The sequence below is a fragment of the Dermochelys coriacea genome, chromosome 4, assembly GCF_009764565.3.
Source record: "Dermochelys coriacea isolate rDerCor1 chromosome 4, rDerCor1.pri.v4, whole genome shotgun sequence".
NCBI lineage: Eukaryota > Metazoa > Chordata > Testudines > Dermochelyidae > Dermochelys > Dermochelys coriacea.
In genome coordinates, this window is record NC_050071.1 from 119,552,980 (window position 1) to 119,574,964 (window position 21,985).

General features: G+C 42.5%; 1 protein-coding gene across 5 annotated transcripts in view; it reads right to left on the bottom strand.

Moving 5' to 3' along the window:
- The window catches only part of EVC2 (EvC ciliary complex subunit 2), a 174,133-nt gene that overhangs the window by 43,185 nt on the left and 108,963 nt on the right, over positions 1-21,985 (bottom strand). For 3 of the 5 annotated variants that reach the window (XM_038399536.2, XM_038399538.2, XM_038399533.2), the window contains exons 13-15: positions 20,880-21,039; positions 18,989-19,449; positions 7,379-7,583 (exon numbers count right to left, since the gene is read on the bottom strand). In XM_038399536.2, coding sequence (XP_038255464.1) covers positions 7,379-7,583; positions 18,989-19,449; positions 20,880-21,039 — 826 coding nt within the window. The remainder of the gene's footprint in view (positions 1-7,378; positions 7,584-18,988; positions 19,450-20,879; positions 21,040-21,985) is intronic. The other 2 variants (XM_038399537.2, XM_038399535.2) reach the window with 1 other exon arrangement.

The window sequence follows — 21,985 nt, forward strand, 5'->3', positions numbered from 1 at the left end:
ATAAACTGAGCATAATGTGCTCTCAGGGAAAAGATAACATCTATTCAACTCTATGGCTCTGCAAAGTCATTTCCTTTTTGAAATACAGAGCATTTTGGAAATCATTAAGGTTTTGAACTAGGCTAATTCCTAGTGCAATTAGCCTAAGTTAGTTTACACATTAAGAAAAACACAGTCAATCAAATTGCGGTCAGAGGGAGACATATCACCCTTTGTTATAGTGCTATGACCTACAATTCATAGAAGAAACATGTTTCTTTTTCTGTGGAGAAAGTTAAGGTAAAGAATTAATCTGTAGTTTATAACATTCAAGGCAATTAAGCATCCTCTACACAAAGTTAAATAGCCAAATAGAAAATTTGTTACCCAATTATCTAATACTTTCCTGGCTAGGACTGACTTCTTTACACCAATTGACCTCTTCTGAGATGAGAATTCCCTAGCTTCTGTTATGTACATTAGAAAAAAATGAAAGAGTACATCCTTGGGAGAGTCATGATTCTCCTCTTGGAATGGCAAGTCTGAAAGCAAGCCATTACCCACCCTAGAACAGAAAAGGGGACCCTCAAGCTTTTCTGTTTTTAAGTGGATTGGAGTGGACTTGGATTTTCCCCCAAAGAATCTCTAACTGACTCAGCAGTAGAGTCAGACTGAGTCCCAGATGCTGAAGAAGAATGACTCAGCATTGTGGATATGTCTCCAGAGGAGTCTCAGTTTGGGACATGGCGGTCCCAACAAATCTCCAGTTTCAGACTAAGGATCCAATAGGCTGGGAGCAGACAAAACACAGCTCCATTTTTTTTGGCTTCAGAAAGGGCCTCTTTAGAGATGGATCACCTCCTGGCTTTCTGCTTATTCCCATTATAGGGGATAGGGCCTTAGGAACAATTAGTCTACAAAGGAAGGGAAGGATGGAGGAAATGCATTTTCTCATTGCTGCTTGAAAAGCACCTTTAAATGCCAAAACAACAAGGAGTATTTGTGGCACCTTAGAGAATAACACGTTTATTTGGGCATAAGCTTTTGTGGGCTAAAATCCACTTAATCAGATACATTGAGTGGAAAATACAGTAGACAGGTATATATACACAGTGCATGAAAAGATGTATACTAATGACAAGGCAGCACTGAACTACCACAAATCACATTGTAGGAGGCAGGGAATCTGTTATGCAAGTGGAAGGTGCACTGGACCTCTGTGAACAAATCTGAGCTGCATCAAGCATTTATTGGAAAGGAGGCTGTTATGCTCCAATGCACCCCGGAATAGCAACCCATAAGAACATAAGAATGGCCACACTGGGTCAGACCAAAGATCCATCCAGCCCAGTATCCTGTCTACCGACAGTGGCCAATGCCAGGTACCCCAGAGAGAGTGAACCTAACAGATAATTATCAAGTGATCTCTCTCCTGCCATCCATCTCCTCTCTGACAAACAGAGGCTAGGGACATCATTCCTTGCCCTAAACCCCAAAACCTCAAATAAAACAAAGCAAGACATGCAGGTAGGTTGCCAATCAAAACATGTAATAATCATGAACTAGTTAGGTTAGCAAATGTCAGAACAAAACACAATAACAGTCTGAACAGCAGATATGTAGCACCAGACCCTGAGTAGATGCACACACCCACTGTTCAGCACACAAACAGAGCCTTAAACAAGAACAGGAACACCGACACAAAACAGGAGCAGAAACAGAGAAGAGGAAGCAGGAAGGCAACTCATCAGTCATCACAATTTCCTTCCTTCTCTCCAAAAGTTGAGTGGTACCTGGCCAGAGGCACCAGGTGATTCTAGGGTCATAAATTTATACCTCTGATTCAGCTCAAGAGATGGATGCTATTGCTGTGTACAACTTCCCCAACTGGTCAATGATATCAACGTACCAGAAAGAGTGTCCTCTTCCCTATCTGTTCCCCTTTCAGTAGGCAATATATCTTGCTATTCGAGAGGACATGCTTCCATGCTGATGATGCTCGTTAAAAAAATTAGGCGTTAATTACATTTGTGACTGAACTCCTTGAGGGAGAACTGAACATTTCCTGCACTGTATTTTTCCTGCATTCTGCCATATATTTCATGTCCTAGCAGTCTCAGAGATGACCCAGCACATGTTCGTTTTACGAACACTTTCACAGCAGATTTGACAAAACACAAAGAAAGTACCAATGTTAGATTTCTAAAAATAGGTACAGCACTCAACCCAAGGTTTAAGAATCTGAAGTGCCTTCCAAAATCTGGGAGGGACGAGGTGTAGAGCATGCTTTTAGAAGTCTTAAAAGAGCAACACTTAGATACGGAAACTACAGAACCCAAACCAGCAAAAAAGAAAATCAGACTTCTGCTGGTGGCATCTGACTCAGATGATGAAAATGAACATGAGGTGGTTCACTCTGCTTTGGATCGTTATCTGGCAGAACCCATCATCAGCATGGATGCATGTCCTCTGGAATGGTGTCCGAAGCATAAAACGGCATACGGATGTTTAGCATAACTGACACGTAAATACCTTGCAACGCTGACTACAAAAGTGCCATGCGCATGCCTGTTGTCACTTTCAGTTGACACTGTAAACAAGAAACGGGCAGCATTATCTCCTGCAAATTTTAACCAAACTTGTTTGTCAGAGCGATTGGCTGAAGTAGGACTGAATGGTCTTGCAGGCTCTAAAATTTTACATTGTTTCATTTTTGAATGCAGTTTTTTTGTATATAATTCTACATTTGTAAGTACAACTTTCATGATAAAGAGACTGCACTACAGTACTTGTATGACGTGAATTGAAAAATACTATGCCTTTTGTTTTTTTACAGTGCAAATACTTGTAATCAAAAATAAATATAAAGTGAGCACTGTACACTCTGTATTCTGTGTTGTAATTGAAATCAATATATTCGAAAATGTAGAAAACATCCAAAAATATTTAAATAAATGGCATTGTATTAACAGTGTGAATAATCACAATTAATTTTTTTAATCGCGCGATTAATTGCTATTAATGTTTTTAATTGCTTGACAGCCTTAATTATTATTTTTGATTACAAAACTTTGCACGGTAAAAATGACAAACAAAAGAAACAGTATTTTTCAGTTCACCTCATACAAGTACTGTAGTGCAATCTCTTTATTGTGTAAGTGCAACTTACAAATGTAGATTTTTTTTTTTGTTACATAACTGCACTCAAAACCAAAACAATGTAACTTAAGACTAGCCTACAAGTCCCCTCAGTCCTACTTCTTGTTCATCCAATCGCTAAGACAAACAAGTTTGTTTACATTTATGAGAGATAATGCTGCCTGCTTCTTATTTACAATGTCACCTGAAAGTGAGAACAGGTGTTCGCATGGCACTTTTGTAGTCAGCGTTGCAAGGTATTTACATTCCAGTTATGCTAAACATTCGTATGTCCCTTCATGCTTCCATCACCATTCCAAATGGTATTCTATTATTGTTTAACAGCACGATTAATCATTCGATTAATTGCAATAAATTTTTTAATAGTGCGATTAATCACAATTAATTTTTAATCGCTTAACAGCCCTAGAAATTATGAATGCAAAGGGATAACATCAGTAATCATCTGTAACTGTTAGCCGTGCAATCATGGGGTGAGTAATATCCACTGCAATTCTCTGCCGTGGTCTGTTTATAACTACCCATTTCAAAGAGGCCAGAGGAACAATAGTTCTATGCATTGTGCAGGCTGGGCATGCCCTCACATGATGCTCAATGTCCAAATGCAGCCCTGACCACCAAGCATAAACTACACCAAAGTTCCTTGCTTTTCATAACTCCCATGTGTCCTTAATGAGCCACATCCAGGACTGCTTGTCAACATGCTGCTGGAATAGTCACCCACACTCCTCTGTATAAGATATGTTGAGTAACATGTCTTCATTGTGAGCTCAGAAGGAATTTTGTAGAACATCGACAAAGTTTTCTTAAGAACAAGGTTCATCAACCTGCTTGTTCAGCACATATCACCTTGCACATGTCAGCATCTTCAAGAGTGGTATTAGTGGTCTACCCTAAATCTGTTGGCACATCTTTCAGTAAAAAGCATATGGGGTATGTGGCTGTTTCTGCATACGAGAGTGCCAACAAAGCAGAATTTCTCAAAAGAGCATCAACAATTAAATTATGTCTTCCTCTGATATATACCAAATCAAAGTTATACTGCTACAGCTGAATAATCCACCACTGTACCCTCACACTCAGCTGATCAATGGCCTTATGACAGAGACACAAATGATCAGTTTCTAAGGCGAAATGTCTTCCCACTAAGTAAAACTTCAAGTGTATAATAGCAAAAAACGTCGCCAAGACCTGTGGTTCAATCTGGGAATATGTCACTTATGTTGAGGTGAGAGTACAGGATGTAAATGTAACTGACAGTCCCTCCTGGAACAGAACTGCACCCAGCCCCCAATTGTATGCTTCACTTTGAATCACCATGGGTTTCTATAGAACAAAATAAGCATGGGATTGGATCCACCAGAGGGCTTGATGCAGGGTTTCAAAAGCTTGCTTTGCTTTTTTAGTCCAAACCAACTGTCCCTGGCTCTGGGTTAAACCCCACAGCAGTTTAGCAAGGGTACTAAAATGGGGCAGAGCACAACCACCTATATATTGAGCTAGGCCACGGAACAAACATAAATCAGTATCAAAGCAACAGCTGGTATCTGCTCAGGCATCAGTTTCACACCACTGACAGACAAAGAATACCCTAGAAACTCCATAGCATCCTTTGCAAAACTGCACTCGGCCCAATCAACTTTATGCCAGCTTGTTGGAGTTGGGTTAGCATCAGGTCCAGAATAACATTATGTTCAGAAAGAGTCTAAGCAAAGATGAGAATGTCATCCAAATAGCAACATGTACACTGGTTATTATCCAGGTGCTGAGAGACCACTCTGTAATACCTCAGGAGCAGAGACTAATCCAAAAGGGAGCTGTTGATAGCAATATTTCCAAATGGTTTGCTGACAAGTCAATAACAACTGCAAACTTTCAGGTACTTGCCAATAACTGGATTGGTAGTCCAACACAGAGAAAATCTGGGATCCATTTACCCACCAAGTCACCGCATTGAAGACAATTGAAACTGCTCATGTTTCACATATTTATGAAGGTCCCTAAAATCTGTGCTCAAATGAATATCACCACTCTTCTTGTATATGATCACAATGGGTGAGATCCAATCCTTCCACCTTCCAAAAGATACCCAATTCTGTTTGGATCTTCTCCATAATTGCAGGAAGAATGCAATGTGCAGGTGGTGCACATTTCCATGTTCAAATCCACCTACAGAGAGTATGCATATCCTATGCTGTCTCTCAATGAACTGGCCAAGGTAATTAAGGGGCCTAGGCAGCATAGGAGACCAGCTTGCCTAGGGCTGACCCTTTCATATCCCCTTCTGGTCTAGCCAACATAATCCCACCTGAAATATCCTGTGCAAGTTCGTAATACCAGGCAGAGCATCTGATGGCTTAAGAGGAGACACAAAGGTAGCAGCAGTCTGAAACACAGAACAACTTTCATCCGAAGTGCTAGCTAAGGCCTCCCTCTTAGCAACTGTCGAATCAAAAGTTAGCATTCTCACATCTTCAACCAGTAACTGTTCATCCAGTATGGTCAATCAGAAAAATATCCCTGAGCATGATCATCATAACATCCCCGAATTCACAGTCCCTGACCCATTACTGCAAATGACATGCAAACTCGTGTATGGTTTCGTAGGACTGCTGGAGAGCTTCAAAAAACATTTCCCTCTTTACCAGAACAGGTTTTAGAGTGGTAGCCATGTTAGTCTGTATCAGCAAAAGCACTTGTGGCACCTTAGAAACTAACAAATTTATTTGGGCATAAGCTTTCGTGGGCTAGAATCCACTTCATCAGATGCATGGAGTGAAAAATACAGTAGCAGGCATAAATACACAGCGCATAAAAAGATGGGAGTTGCCTTACCATGTGGGAGGTCAGTCTAACGAGACAATTCAATTAATAGTAGGGATACCAAGGGAGGAAAAATCACTTTTGTAGTGGTAATGAGAGTGGCCCATTTCAAACAGTTGACAAGAAGGTGTGAGTAACAGTAGGGGGAAATTAGTATGGGGGAAATTAGGTTTTCTAATGACCCAACCACTCCCAGTCTTTATTCAGTCCTTATTTGATGGTGTTCAGTTTGCAAATTAATTCCAGTTCTGCAGTTTCACATTAGAGTCTATTTTTGAAGGTTTTTTGTTGAAGAATTGCCACTTTTAGGTCAGTTTTTGAGTGATCAGGGAGACTGAAGTGTTCTCCTACTGGTTTTTGAATGTTATAATTCCAGATGTCAGATTTGTGTCTATTTATTCTTTTGTGTAGAGACTGTTCAGTTTGGCCGATGTATATGGCAGAGGGGCATTGCTGGCACATGATGGCATATATCACATTGGTAGATGTGCAGGTGAACGAGCCCCTGATGGTATGTCTGATGTGGTTACGTCTTATGATGGTGTCCCTTAAATAGATATGTGGACAGAGCTGGCTCTGGGGTTTGTTGCAGGGGTTGGTTCCTGGGCTGGTGTTTTTGTTGTGTGGTGTGTAGTTGCTGGTGAGTACTTGCTTCAGAACAGACTGTCCAATGCCAAAACGCTTGTTGCGGTACTGCATAGCTGCATCAAAGGAGGACTTGGGGTCCAGGAGCCCACCATAAATATCACTGCCATCACATGGCACCATGGAGCATCGGAGAGTTGTATAATCTGCAGATAGTTCCAAAAATTCTGAATAAAGTATCACCATTGAAGGCTGTGCCGGCAGCATGGGTTGCAGAACAGAAGCACTCATTGCCATGTTACACTCTGGTGTACCCCAGAATAGCAATCCAAAAAATCACCCCAAAGTAAGGCATGCCAGTAAACCGTGAGTCAAAACATGCAATAATCATGAACTGTTAAGGCCAGCAACAGTCTGAATAACTCTTGATAACAGTCTGAATTGCAGATATGCAGCAGCAGGCCATGAGTAGCTGCACACACACAATGCTAAGGCTCTGTGTGTGCACACATAAACAGGAACAAGAACATTGAATCCAGGTAGCAGGAACCAGGAAACAAAACAAAACAGGGATCAGGAAGGCAACGCACACACCAGTCATCACAAGAGGCATCGTGCTAATATGTTGGACTTGGGGAGAGGCCAGGATCCAGCTTTTACCTTCAGTAACTGACAAATAAATCAGGCCATACAGTTGGGAACTGACCCTAATTACATTCTGCTTCCAAAACACATGAAAAATGGTACATGTGGGGAAACCCACTCCTGAAAAAGAGGCAGAGAGTAAAAGTACACATTTGGGAAATGTAAAGCATTCCCATACTGATCCCACCTGTTTGTCGGATACTGCTAAGTTCTGATCCACTTTCAGCAGCTCCGCTTCCCTCCACGCCGACTGATACGCCTGAAGCAAAGCTCTTCTCCGAATCTTGGGCAAAGCTAAGTTATTGTCCATCTGAGAATAGCAGCAATGGAACTCTTGCCTCATTCTAAGCAATTCCTCTTCAGATAATGAAAGGGGCAAACTCAAAAGTCTCCTGTTAAAAAACAAAAACAAACACACGCTATTCTGTGGTATAAGCAAACTGGGACAGGGAAGAAACGCCCCCCCCAACTATCTTTAGAGATCCTAGGAACCTGCAAAATGTGTTCCCCTTCCCAGAAGGCCAGATTCTCCAGACAGCAGGGTGTTAGAGCTGGTAAAAAAAAAAGATTTTGGAAGAAATTAATTGTTATGAATTTTTTACATAAAATTTTAAAATATTGTCAACATAAATCAAAATGAAAAATGTTCAGGGTGGTTTTTGTGTGTTTGCACTCTCTCTGTGTCATTTTTCCATAGGGAGATATTGGGGGGAACGTGTAAATAAACCTGGAAATGGGGAGGGATGGGGGAGGACCTTTTGATTTGTTTTGAAAAAAAAATTCAAATGATACAAAACATTTCTCAGGAAGATTCTAATATAGTTCTAAAATCCATTTTTTCACTGGACAACATTGGTGAAAATTTTGCAACCAGTTCTTCTCTGCTCATTTCCTATTTTGAGGGCTTGCAACCCAGAGTGCACTATCCGGGGTGTGCATGGACTTCAGTAAAGGCTTATCTCCTGAACAGGATGTATAAAGAAGTAAAGCCCTTTGTGCCCTCCTTACCCTTACGGGCCCATATAAGGACCAGGCATGATGAATGTTTACTGGTAAATTCTCATTTTAGATCACTATAGAAAACCAGAGTTTCTTAGATACACATTTGTAAACATTCATAGAATCATAGACTATCAGGGTTGGAAGGGACCTCAGGAGGTCATCTAGTCCACCCCCTGCTCAAAGCAGGACAAATCCCCAACATCCCTATATCAGTTTTTTTAAATAGAAGGAATACTAGAAATTATTAAAATTCTTAGTAACATTTTCAAAATACCGTAGAGATAAGTAATAAATGAGAATGCTAATTATTTATCAAATCCCTATAAAAGGAAAATCTGCCAGCTCTGTTGGATGTATATGGATCTGTTACAAAAATGGACAGATTCCTCTCAAATTTAATCTGTTTACTTTCTGTTCTAGAGTTCATGTAACTACTGACTATTAATCTATGATATATAATATTTACCATAATGGTATGTCATAACCCAGTATTCTGTATTTTGACACATTCTCTTTCCTGTCTCCCTAAATTTCTACAAACAGAACCAGCTCAGAAGCAGGGAGAATTAATTTTTAAAAGGGCAGATTGATATTGCTTATTTTTCAAAGTGTGTGTATATATACAGAAAATAAGCAAATGTCAATCTGATAAACGATATACCACCTTTTTATGCCTACCTTTTTCAACAAAGCTATTGGGTGGGAATAATAATACTAATATCTTAAGCTTGTATCTAAGGCTTTGGCTACACAGAGTTAGCGAAGAGCAAACTGGGGTGTAAATCAAAGTGCATTACAGAACTTTGAGTTCATAGTGGCAGAGTCCACACAGCTGATTAATGTATGGCAGGCTATTGCACTGTAGGTTTACACCCCAGCTTGCTCTCCATATAGACAAGTCCAGAGCAACTCAAAGCACTTAACAAGGATGGCTAAGTAGTATTTCCCCATATTTATGGATAGGAAAACTGAAGTACAGAGAGTGTAAGTATCTTGCCCAAATCACTGGCAGCAAGTCATTGGTAAAGTCAGGAAACAAACCTAGATGTCTCAAAGACCCATCCTTTAACCACAAGATCCACACTGCTTCCTAGATTAGGAAAAGGGTTAATTAATGCACAAAAAGTTCTTATCCCAATTTTTATTAGGTATTATTCCATTTCATTCATCTTGGGACAGAGATTTTAAACAGAAAATGGCTAAAGAAATGGAGCTCCCACTGACATCACTAATACAAAATGCACCAGCAACTTTCAGCAGCGGCACAAATTGGGTAGGTTTGGGGAAGAGAGCATTTTTGCATTTGCCATAGGCTGCGGAGCTGGGAGGCCATGGCCTGACTACTTTTAAGCAATGGTCCTGTACTAAATCAGTACAGCTGCTGCCGGAGCAGTCTGGAGCATTGATCCAGATGAGCGGTTGCAATGCCACTGAAATTTGACCTGGCCACCTCTACGGGCAGACAGGGGGTGGTTGGTTTAAATTTCGGTGAGTGGCATTACAATCTAGTTCACAGGCTCACAATGCCACTGAAATTTGACCCTCTGTCCAGATGGCAGGGTAGGTGGGACAAATGGTGTTGCAATGGCACACAGGGAGTCTATTCCTGTATGGCGGAGCACAGGAGAATCCACTGAGATCTCAATTTCTGGTGGCACTGGCTCAAGCACTGTGTGAGTAAGAGAGAGGGGTGACTCCCCAGTCGAGGGACACCCTGGGTTCCTGCAGGAGAAGGGGGTTGGAGACTAGTGAGATTGGAACAGGGTTCTTGCTATGGGAGATGACTGGAATTTACTCCTCCCAAGAAATATCTGAACTGGCACCACTGACTTTCAGGCTTGGAAAACAGAAACTTTCCATCTGGTGACAGAAGGTTAACTCTTACTAGGACAGACTACATGAGATCAAATATTGAGTGTACAGCTTTATTCCCACAGTTCTCCAATTTCCCTCTGATAACTGGTGGACTCTGACATTTTAAACTATTTCATGGCTTATCTTTGTGTTATGAACAGTTCAGTGAAGCACAGAGGGCCAGATTCTGATTTCAGTAACTTTGGGTGTAACTATAACCAGGGTCATGGAGTTACTCCAGATTTACACTGGTGCAGATGAGATCAGAATCTGATTCTCCCCAGCGGAACAGAAGGGAATCATCTGAGTCCTGAGACTCCCCACTACTTTTACCTTTTCATCATTCTATTTTACCAGCAATACCACTTTGGATTGGTTAGGGTATATTAGGTACCTCTCCCCTTTAGAGTAAATCAACATAACTACTAAGTCTTGGGTGAGCGAAAAGAGGTTGGTTGATAGAAAGCAAACTGAGGTGCTCCCCATGTGTAAGTAATGTGGACTGCCACCAGATCACTCCAAGCTTCAACCAGCCCAGAAGGGACCTTAAGGCCCAAATTCTGATTTCTGTAGTGGCAATGTGCTGCTCTACCACAAGGCCAGTTTTAATACCTTTCATGCCATTGGGTCAGGAACAGTTCAGAAAAAACACATTTAACTTTAATTTTGCAGCAAATGAAAGGACCAATTTAATATTGGATGCTAAGTTGGAGCTCTCCCTCTTAAATTTAATTCTTGGATATATTTCTGATACCTGAAGGTTACCTGATAACAAGGCACTGTGTTACCTGACAACAAGGCACTGTGTTTCCAACATACAGTTTTGGTCGCTAAAAAATTAATCCTGCAAAAGTGGAAAAGTTGATCTCCACCAAACATCAATGCCTGGCTCAATGATATGGTGATCTTTCAGCTAGTGAATTACTGGCATTCCATAGAAGGGGAATGCCTGAAAAATTCAAAGCAATTTGTTCTGACTTTTTATGGGTCTATGACCCTGAAGATAGATAGCTTGTTTCACCTGCCCTCCCTTTATCCTGACCCTCTTTATTTACTTTGTGCATTATGCTGAATCTTGTATTTTGGTATATTTGTTATATATGAAAAAATTAATAAAAATTATAAATATATATATAACATTTGCAGCTTCCCCCTGCCCCAGTAGTTCTAAAAAGGAGGATATAGCCTATTCGTTTAAAGATTAAACAATAACTAATTCAAGCAGTTTTTAAAAACAGCACACTGATGCACTAACAAAGAGTTTCAGTTTTATAATTACAATATATTGTCTCCAGTGTTTTAGAAGAATGATTTTACTTTAGTTAATCACAGTGCCAACAGGTTGCCATTATTTCCATAAAATATGCCTATGATGTTTTTAGAAATTCTTCTCTGAATCAACCGAGTGTAGTCAGTCTCTAAATTAAAATATACATATTTACAATATTTTCATCCACCTAAGACACCTATCTGAAGGCATCATTTCCCCAACAGGCAGTACTTACTACTCCACAATATTGACTTAGATTTATACATAGAAAGGTAGTACATAGAAAAATCAGTGGATTAGAAACTACGGCAGATCTCTCATGCCATGCCTATGTTAGGAAAGGATTTTAAAGTGTTAATATTTTTGGCACAGAATGACTTCATAGTATCTTGAATGATCAACAAAAATAAAAAGCTATCGGTCAAAATAATTCTTGGTAAGAGACTAGAGCTGGTGTCTGGTGATCAAAATATTAAAACTAATACACAGTGTCAGAAAATGTAAAAACAGACATTTTTTAAAGAGCTTTTGATGGAATGTTGCATAATTGTTGTGTAGAAAAATGTACTGGAAAAATAAGCAGCTTTTAAGAATCTGATCTTTACTGTTGCTGTGTGAATAAAGATGGTATTTGACAGGTCTAACAGCAGCACTGCCAACTGGAATACATTGTCATAGAATCATAGAAGTTAGAAATGGAAAAGACCTAGGTCACCTAATCCATATCACTATTGGTGCAGGATTGTTCTCTACAGTATATTTAGAGATAAGAAGACGGTATCTGAAAGATACATTGAAATGGTTTATGGAAAATTATTTTCAATTTTGAAAAACCAAAAGTCACTGAAAAGTTAGAAATGAATGGATTTATTAATAAAAGACAGTTACCTTTTCCGTAACTGGTGTTCTTCGAGATGTGTTGCTCATGTCTATTCCACAACAAGTGTACGTGCCACGTGCACCGGTGCCGTAAGTTTTTCCCCTAGCAGTACCTGTAGGGGGGGAGCGCCTGCCACAACCTCTGGAGAGGTGCCTGCCTGGCGTGGTATAAGGGGAGCTGTGTGCTCCCCGCACCCTCAGTTACTTCTTGCCAGACAATTCCAACAGAGGGGAAGGAGGGTGGGATGTGGAATAGACATGAGCAACACATCTCGAAGCACACCAGTTACGGAAAAGGTAACTGTCTTTTCTTCTTCGAGAGATTGCTCATGTGTATTCCACAATAGGTGATTCCAAGCTATATCTGTTGGAGGTGGGTAGGAGTTCACAAGTTCCCAAGATAGAGGACACCCTGGTCCGCTGCCTACCTAGAAAACTGGGACCACTTCGACAAATAAGCATGGCGAGCGGAGGCCCGTCTACTTTCGAGGAGGACACACTGAACCTGCTCTGAGCACGTCTTTTCTTCTCCACCTAACCACTGAGCAGCCACGCCGCGAGGTGAAGAGCTGCCAGGTTGGGGTGGAGGAGGTGGCCCTGGTCCTGAGAGAGGAGGTCCGGGCAAAGCAACAACGGCCACGGTGGAGCTATCTCCACCCCCGTGAGGATCCCGTACCAATGCTGCCTGGGCCATGCCGGGGCAATCAGGAGCACCCGGGCCTTGTCTGTCTTTATCTTCTCCAGGACCCTGCTGATTAGAGGGAACGGGGGAAAGGCTTAGAGAAGCCGGCCTGACCAGGATAGGAGAAAGGCATCGGAGATAGCGCCCCTCCCAAGGGTCTCCCCTGGAGCAGAACCCGGGACATCGCTGGTTCTGCCGAAACACGAACAGGTCCACCTAGGGAGTTCCCCGCCTTTGGAAGAGCTGGTGGGCTACTTCTGGGTGGAAGAATCACTCATGTTGTGAGGAAAAGTCCTTGGTCAAGCGATCCGCCCTCTCATTCTGGGCGCCCGGTAGGTGAAAGGCCTTCAGGTGGATGTTGTGGGCTATACAGAAGTCCTACAGCCTGAGGGCTTCGCAGCAGAGGATTGAGCCCAGCCTTGCCTGTTGACATATTGAGGCCGTGTTGTCTGTGAGGACCCTGACTACCTTGCCCTCCAGCTCCTTGACGTTTATTTGTAAAGTCAGGTCTTGAGCTGACCACAGGCCTTGAGTCTGAAAATTCCCCACATGGGCCCCCCAACCCAGGTCTAACGCATCGGACACCAGCTCCAACGACGGGGCCCTGTCCCTGGACAGGACCCCTTGGAGCATGTAGTTTGGGGCGGACCACCACCGTAGGGCGGTGATCACAGAATCTGGCACAGTGAGGACCATATCCATCCTGTCTGTGGCCTCGGAGAACTTCAATGCCAACCAGAGATGGAGGGGCCTCATCCTGAGTCTGGCGTAACAGACCACATATGTGCACGCTGACATATGACCCACAGGTTATAGGCAAACCCTGGCTGTTGTCACCGGGAACCTTGTGACAGACTCGAGCCCCCCTTTGGCCTTCGGGATAAGGAAATAACAGGAGTAATACCCCTTGCCCATGAACTCCTTGGGCACCGCTTCTATTGCTCCTAGACCTAGGAGCCGCTCCGCCTCCTGCTTGAGCAAAGCTTCGTGCGAGGGGTCCCCCAAGAGGGGTGGGAGTATGGGGGGGTGGTTGGTTGGGGATGAAGTAAACTGGAGGGTGCAACCCTGGGAGATGGTGTTGAGGACGCATTGGTCCGAGGTTAGCCACGACTATTCCGGGAGGAAAGCACACAACCGGTTGGAGAAGAAAAGCTTTACTGGGGTGGATCCCTGATGAGGACTGGTGGGGTGCCCCCGAGCGTCCCGTCAAAAATGCCTTTTCCCCGCCTGCTTGCCCTTGGAGGGCCCAAGCTGGGGGGCAGGCTGAGACTGCCTCTAAGGGCACCTCTTATAGTCCCGCTGCTTCTTATGGGCAGCCTTGTACTTTGGGAGGGTGGCCTGGGGGGTAGTCTGCTGCGGCTTGAACTTAGGTTTTGCTGGAGACGGGACATAGAGGCCCAGAGTCTGGAGGGTCGTGTCGGAGTCTTTCATGCCATGCAGCCTTGTATCGGTTTCCTCCGCAAACAGCTTTCCCATCAAACGGGAGATCCTGCATGGAAGACTGCGCCTCGCTGGACAGCCCAGAGAGCAGGAGCCATGGACACTGCAGAAGCCATTGATCGTGCAGCCGTGTCCGCAGCATCTGAGGCTGCCTGAACGGATGCCCTAGTGGCCGTTGCCCCTTCCTCCACTAGCGCCTTGAACTCCTTCCTATCGCGCTCCTGCAGGAAGTCCTCAAACTTGGGCAGGGAGCCCCACAGTTTGAATTCGTACCAGCCCAGGAGAGCCTGATGGTTTGCCACTCGTAACTGGAAGCTCAAAGATGAATATACTTTCCTTTTGAAAGAGTCCAGTCTCCAAGAGTCTTTGTTCTTTGGGGTCAGGGCTACTGACCCTGCTGTTTCCTGTGGATGACTGACTCGACCACCAGGGAGTTGGGCGCCAGGTGGGTATACAAGTACTCATGCCTCTTAATGGGTACAAAGTACTTGCGTTCTGCCTTTTTAGAGATGGGGACCAATGAGGTTGGTGTTTGCCACAGGGCATTTGAAATCTTAGCCACCCCTTCATGGAGAGGCAAGGCCACCTTACCCGGCGCTGATGGGGACAACACGTTAAACAGGGAGTCCCAGGGCTCCTCCATCTTTTCTGCCTGGAGGTGGAGGCTTGCTGCCACCCTCTTTAAGAGTTCTTGGTGGGCCCTGAAGTCCTCCTGCGGGATGGAGGCGGGTAGGGACACTATCACCTCCTCTGGGCGGGGCGAAGAGGCTGGTGCGGTGCTCTGGGTGTCAGCCGGCACCAGAGGGTCCACCACCTGTTCGGACTTCGGGCACGGTGCTGAGGATGCACGTCCCACTGCCTCCTTTCTCGAGGGTCTGGAGAGGGAGGCCGAGACCAGTACCAGGATGGAGGCGACTGCGGAGATTCCAGCGGCGGCTTGGCTCTGGAGAACGGGGCCAACATCAGCAGTGCTCTGGGCACCGGCACGGAAATAACGTCTCGGGCTGCCTGGAGGGCTTCAGGCATGGACATCCAAAGAGGCCTGTTCTGAAGGGGCCAGGCTACTTCGCTCAATGCGAGTTGGAGGCCTGGGGCCCGGTGGGGATTGAGGACTGCCCGACATGGGCCTAGCCTCTGTCCCAGACTTCCCTCAGTGCCGCTGCGAAGAGGGAGTCTTCCTGGCCCTCCTGGCGTGCCCCATGGTCGGGGAGTGGTGCCAACTGGTTGATGGTACCGGAGGGTCGCTGCGTACCAATGCTGCTGTGCCAGGTACTGGTTCGGAGCAGCGTGCCGGGATCAGTGCCAACTCCACCAGGATGGCCCAGCGTCTAATGTCCCTTTCTCTTTTGGTCTGAGACTTAAACAACTTCCTCCTTTTGCTGATATGGGTTTCTCTCAAGCAGTGCAGTCTTCGTGCAAGTCACTTCTTGGCATAGAACACCTACAAGAGCCGCACGACTTAAACCCCAGGGTGCGGGGCATGCCCCGACCCGGGCTCACTGACTAACTAAACTAACTAAACAAATAACTAACTATACGTACTAACGCTGAACGAACGAACAGTTCTGGGGATGAACTACAGCAAAACTGGAGCAGAGCAGTTCCGCACCTTCACTGGCGACAAAAAGGAAATGAGGGTGGGGGGAGCGCGCAGCTCCCCTTATACCGCGCCAGGCAGGCACCACTCCAGGGGTTGCAGGGGGCGCTCCCCCTACGGGTATTGCTAGGGGAAAAACGTCCGGAACCAGTGCATATGGCGAGCACGCACAACTATTGTGGAATACACATGAGCAATTACTCGAAGAAGAAACAGAAGATTAAAAAAACCTCAGCCAAATACACTTGGTAACACAGACCTTTCTCACTTTCCCTGTCTGGGAAGAGGGAGGACACATCCTTGCCCACTACATGACCCTTCTCTGGCTACCATGGAGAGATTCATAGATACTAAGGTCAGAAGGGACCATTCTGATCATCTAGTACGACCTCCTGCACAGTGCAGGCCACAGAATCTCACCCACCCACTCCTATGAAAAACCTCACCCATGTCTGAGCTATTGAAGTCCTTAAATCATGGTTTAAAGACTTCAAGGAGCAGAGAAGCCTCCCTCAAGTCAACCATGCCCCATGCTACAGAGGAAGGCGAAAAACCTCCAGGGCCTCTCCAATCTGCCCTGGAGGAAAATTCCTTCCTGACCCCAAATATGGCAATCAGCTAAACCCTGAGCATATGGGCAAGATTCACCAGCCAGATATTACAGAAAATTCTTTCCTGGGTAAGATCCATCTTAATGCTTCTGTAGTCTGGATCTCTCTTGTCTGCTACCCCTGCAGAAAGCCTAATATCAGAAGCTCAATCCCAGTCGTACGCCCTCAAACTACAACTTTTAAAAGGTAAGCACCCAAGCACCAGGGCCCTGGTACAATGTCTCACATCAAACATTACATTTCTACAATAGCGTAGCTTATCTTAGATCGATTTACCTGGCCGTGAGGATGGTGGTGAGTGGACCGCTGCTGCTCCCCTATCAACTCTGCTTCCGCCTCTCGCGAGCTGGAGTTCCGGAGTCAATGGGGAGCAACGTTCGGGGATCAATTTATTGCGATAAATTGATCCCCGACAGATGGATCACTACTCGCCGATTCGGCGAGTAGTGAATACCTGCCCTGCCAGAAAATACTGGGAATACTTCTCTTACTTGCCAATAAATATTTCTTTGTTGTATTTGGGGAAAAACAGATGATATAGTCTCATCATATGGTGATAACACTCTTTCCATCCCACTAGTGTCTCTGGACGATGTTAAACAGAAGCTACTAAAGTTAGACATTTTAAAATCAGCAGGTCCAGATTAATTTGCATCCAAGAGTATTAAAAGAGCAGGGGTAGGAGCTTGCTGGACCTTTAATGTTGATTTTTAGTAAGTCTTGGAGCACTGTGGATGTTCCAGAAGACTGGAAGAAAGATAATGTTGTGCCAATTTTTAAAAAGGGGAAATGGGATGACCCAGGTAATTACAGGTCTATCTTGAGCAAGATAATGCAGTGGCTGATACAGAACTCAATTAATAAAGACCTACAGGAGAGTAATGTAAATTAATGCAACTCAACATGGGTTTATGAAAAACAGATCCTGTCAAACTAACCTGATACCTTTTTTTTGATGACGTTACAAGTTTGGTTGATACAGGTAATAGTCTTGACGTAACTTACTTAGATTTCTGTAAGGATTTCTGTTATTGCACAATTTTTTGATTAAAAAAATTAGAATGATATCAAATTAACATGATGGCATACATTAAATGGATTACAAACTGGCTAACAGATAAGGTCTCAAAATATAACTGTAAATGGGGAATCATTATCAAGCGGGTGTGTTTCCAGTGGGGTCCCGCAAGGATGAGTTCTTGCCCCAGCACTATTCCACATTTTTATCTGTGACTTGGAAGAAAGCATAAAATCATCACTCAAAGTTTGAAGATGACACAAAAATTGGAGGAGAAGTAATAATGAAGAGCAGAGGTCACTGATTCAGATCAATCTGGACCGTTTGGTAAATTGGGCACAAGCGAACAAAGTGTGTTTTAATATGGCTAAATATAAATGTATACATCTAGGAACAAAGAATGTAGCCCACACTTACAGTATGGGGGACTCTTTTCTGGGAAGCAGTGACTCTGAAAAAGATTTGTGGATCGTGGTGCATAATCAGATGAACATGTGCTCCCCTGTGATGTTAATGTGATCCTGTGATGGATAAGCAGAGTAATCTCCAGTAGAGGTTATTTTACTTCCATATGTGGCACTGGTGTGACCACTGCTGGAATACTATGTTCAGTTCTGGTGCCCACAATTCCAGAAGGATGTTCATAATTTGGAGAGGTTCCAGAGAAGAGCCACAAGAATTATTAAAGGATTAGAAAACATGCCTTAGTTTGAGCTCTTGGAGTCGATCAGTGTATTTAGCTTAACAAAGAGAAGGTTAAGGGGTGATTTGATCACAGTCTATAAGTATCTACCTGGGAAACAAATATTTAATAATAGGTTCTTTAGTCTAGCAAAGAAAGGTATAACACAATCCAGAAGCTGGAAGTTGAAGCTAGCCAAATTCAGACTGAAAATAAAGCATAAATGTTTAACAGTGAGTGTAATTAACCATTGGAACTATTTACCAAGGGTCATGGTGGATTCTCCATCATGACAATTTTTAAATCAAGTTTGGCTGTTCTTCTAAATGATATGCCCTATGAATTATTTTTGGGGAAGTTCTACAGCCTGTGTTATACAGGAGGTCAGAGCAGATGTTCATAATCATCATTTCTGGTTTGGGGATCTGTGAATCTCTGAATACTGAGAGTTTTGCAAACAAAGCATGGCATACACTGAATTAAAGCCTAAAAATTCTAAATCACCCTTATAATTTTAACAAATTCAGTTTCTTGGAATTTTCATTAAAAATCCCCAAACAAACCAAAGGGGCTAATTTTCACTAGCACAGAGCAAAGACAGCACATATTGACTGCAGTACAAGTGGTAGGTACTGTGAACTTGTGAAACTCAGGTCCAAAGTTTATAGCAAAGAATTGATAGTTAAAAATTAAGCCCACGTGTGTGTTAAACTCATACTTACTAGAGGCATAACCAAGAAAAGAAAATGGACAGATACTTACATGAACATTAACTGTTCCCATCTCCTTAGTTTTTTTTGTTCTGCAATGCTCTGTTCCAGCTCTTGGCTCAGTTTTTGCCTGGTATTCTCAAGCCATTCCCCAGTGGCCATATTTTTGTCATGTTCTTCTTTTTCAAGCTGTTCAGTCTGAATAGCAATTTCCTTTTTATGCTCCTCAACAATTTGTTGCAGGAACGGCTTTGGCACACTCAGTTTTAAAAGTTCTTGAGTGATTACTCCATATTGAAAGCGTTTAAGTTCTTCAATAGCTTTCTCTGTCAAAGTAAATCTAAGCACTTTTATTTCTTCACTGGCATCATTATCAAGCTTTTCAATAAGCTCTTCAAATTCAACAGCATGATCAGTCAGGAGCTTTTGCCAGTGGTTCAAGTAGTGGCTAACCTCTTTAGTGGTTTTGAAAATGTCGCCTATCAACATCTGCTCCCTTCTTTGTTCTTTCTGCTGATTCATTTATAAAAAAAAAAAAGATACAAGGTAAATGGAAGGTTTCAGAGTAGCAGCCGTGTTAGTCTGTATTCACAAAAAAGAAAAGGAGAACTTGTGGCACCCTAGAGACTAACAAATTTATTTGAGCATAAGCTTTCACGAGCTACAGCTCACTTCATAGAAGAAACCTCTTTTTAGTTCCAATCCCCCAAAATTATACATAACAGTTTTTTGTAATACTCAAAATGATAATTGCATTGCATAATATCAGCTCTGCATTCATATGTGTCCAAAAGGCCACTATTAATTTAGGTTGAAGTTAGACAGAATGCTAACACCAACAAAAACGCAGTGTGAAATTTATCTCATGCCCTGACACATTTTCAAATGTCTGAAAGGGTCAGAAATCTAATGAACTGGTAAAATTCCAAATGCAAATTCTGATCAAAGAAATAGAGGAAAGAAAAGAAAAATGTTTTATTGCTATTTCATATTACATTATGCAATATTTTCACTGTAAAGCTAGCCAAAGCTACCCTTGTTTTAACACAATTTATCATTTAAGACCACACCAGTGGGAAGTACAGAGAATACAATGGAAGTGTTGGCCCTCTGCATGATTGCCAGAGCTCCAAGGCATTTTATTCCATAGAGTTTGGAACCTCAGTGGGTTTGGAAGGTCATGCCGCCTGCTCCCACTGTGGTAGAATCTAACCCTGTAATCCCGACCTGATGAAATATCAAATTCCACAAATGGAAACTCAGCATTTTCTTCATGTATATCACTTACCTGCAGGTTTTCCCAATGTAGGGAAGGATCTGGTCTTCTACTGTCAGGCTATGAATAATTGCTCAGTTAAGACAATACAGTAGAACCTTATAGCTACGAATACCTCAGGAATGGAGGTTGTTCGTAATGCTGAAATGTTCATAACTCTGAACAAAACACTATGATTGTTCTTTCAAAACTTTATAACTGAACATTGACTTAATACAACTTTGAAACTTTACTTTGCAGAAGAAAAATACTGTTTTTAACCATCTTAATTTAAATGAAACAAGCACAGAAACAGTTTCCTTGCTTGCCAAATCTTTTTTTTAAAACTTTTCCTTTATTTTTTTTAGTAGTTTACGTTTAACGCAGTACTGTACAGTATTTGCTCTTTTTTTTTTGGTCTTTGCTGTTGCCTGATTGTGTATTTGCAGTTCCAAATAAGGTGCGTGGTTAACCGGTCAGTTCATAACTCTGGTATTCATAACTCTGAGGTTCTACTGTATATTGTGGTAATGTCACTAAAAATTATGAAGACTGATTTTCCTCTACTGTCCTAGCATGGATGTTTGTTATCTTCATCGTCATAAAAGAATTAGGCTTTATCTTTCAATTCAATCAGGGCTTTTTTCAGCATAATCCCAGGGTAAATGGTTACACTGTACATAATTACCTTTTGCAACATTTCTCGTCTTCTCTTAGTAAGGAGTTTCTGGTGAAGCCTTTGCTTTTCCTGTTTTAAATTATGATCCAACTTCTGTTTAACAGAATGCACTTCTGCCTGAGCTTGGTCTAGAAGTGGTCCCAAATGATTTTCAGACAAATGACCAGCTCTGTAATAAGAGTATTTAATACCTGTTAACTTGAATACTTAACAGTAGAGCGAGTGTGTGTGTGTGTGTGTTTGTACAAAGGCACAAAGTTATTATTTATTTCTGTTGCTGTAATGCTTAAGAGCCTCTAACAAGGCTTAGGATCCCACTGTATTGGACGCTATGCAAGCAAATAATACAAAGACAGTCCTTGCCTCCGAAAGCTCACAGTGTAGCATATAGATAGTACGCAAGAGGTGAATAAACAAATAGGAGTGTGAAAGGAGACTGGGAAGGAAGGAGGGGGAAAAAAACAAGGAGACCCGTACAAATATAGAGTTAGTGTTAGACAGAAGATGCTCAAAGTAATGTGCATAAACGAAAAAATTAGGGCGTGCAGGCTCAGGTGGTTTGATCACAGTCCTCATGTAAAGCACAGTCCTGACAACTAGTGAGAAAGAATCCAATGGCTCAAGACTGAAGGGGAAAGACAGGTGCCAACCCAAGAAGAAGTGGTGGTATGTCATAAAGGAAAACATGTTAGCATGTGGTGTGATAGAAGATACGGCACTGAAATGAGCACTTTGGAAGGAGAGGATTTGTAGTGTAGGATGGGATTAATGCAAGGAAAAAGAAGAGTATTGTGCAGAATTTTCAAATTAGATATGTTTTATATTTCTACATTATAGTCTGAAAATGTAAAAAGTCTCCTTTATATGTTACATTTATATATATATATATATATATATATATATATATATATATATAAAAATCAATCACACATGCACAATAATTTTATACACACTACAAATGATAGTTAGCAAAATCTGTGCAAAGACTTTCACTCACTTCTCCTATAATTTTCAAAATAAATCAAAAGAATTACCAGGATTTTGGATGAATAGCTAAATATAGCTACTGCACAGACCAAACTTTCCCAGTTTTACACATACAGGACATCTTTTGG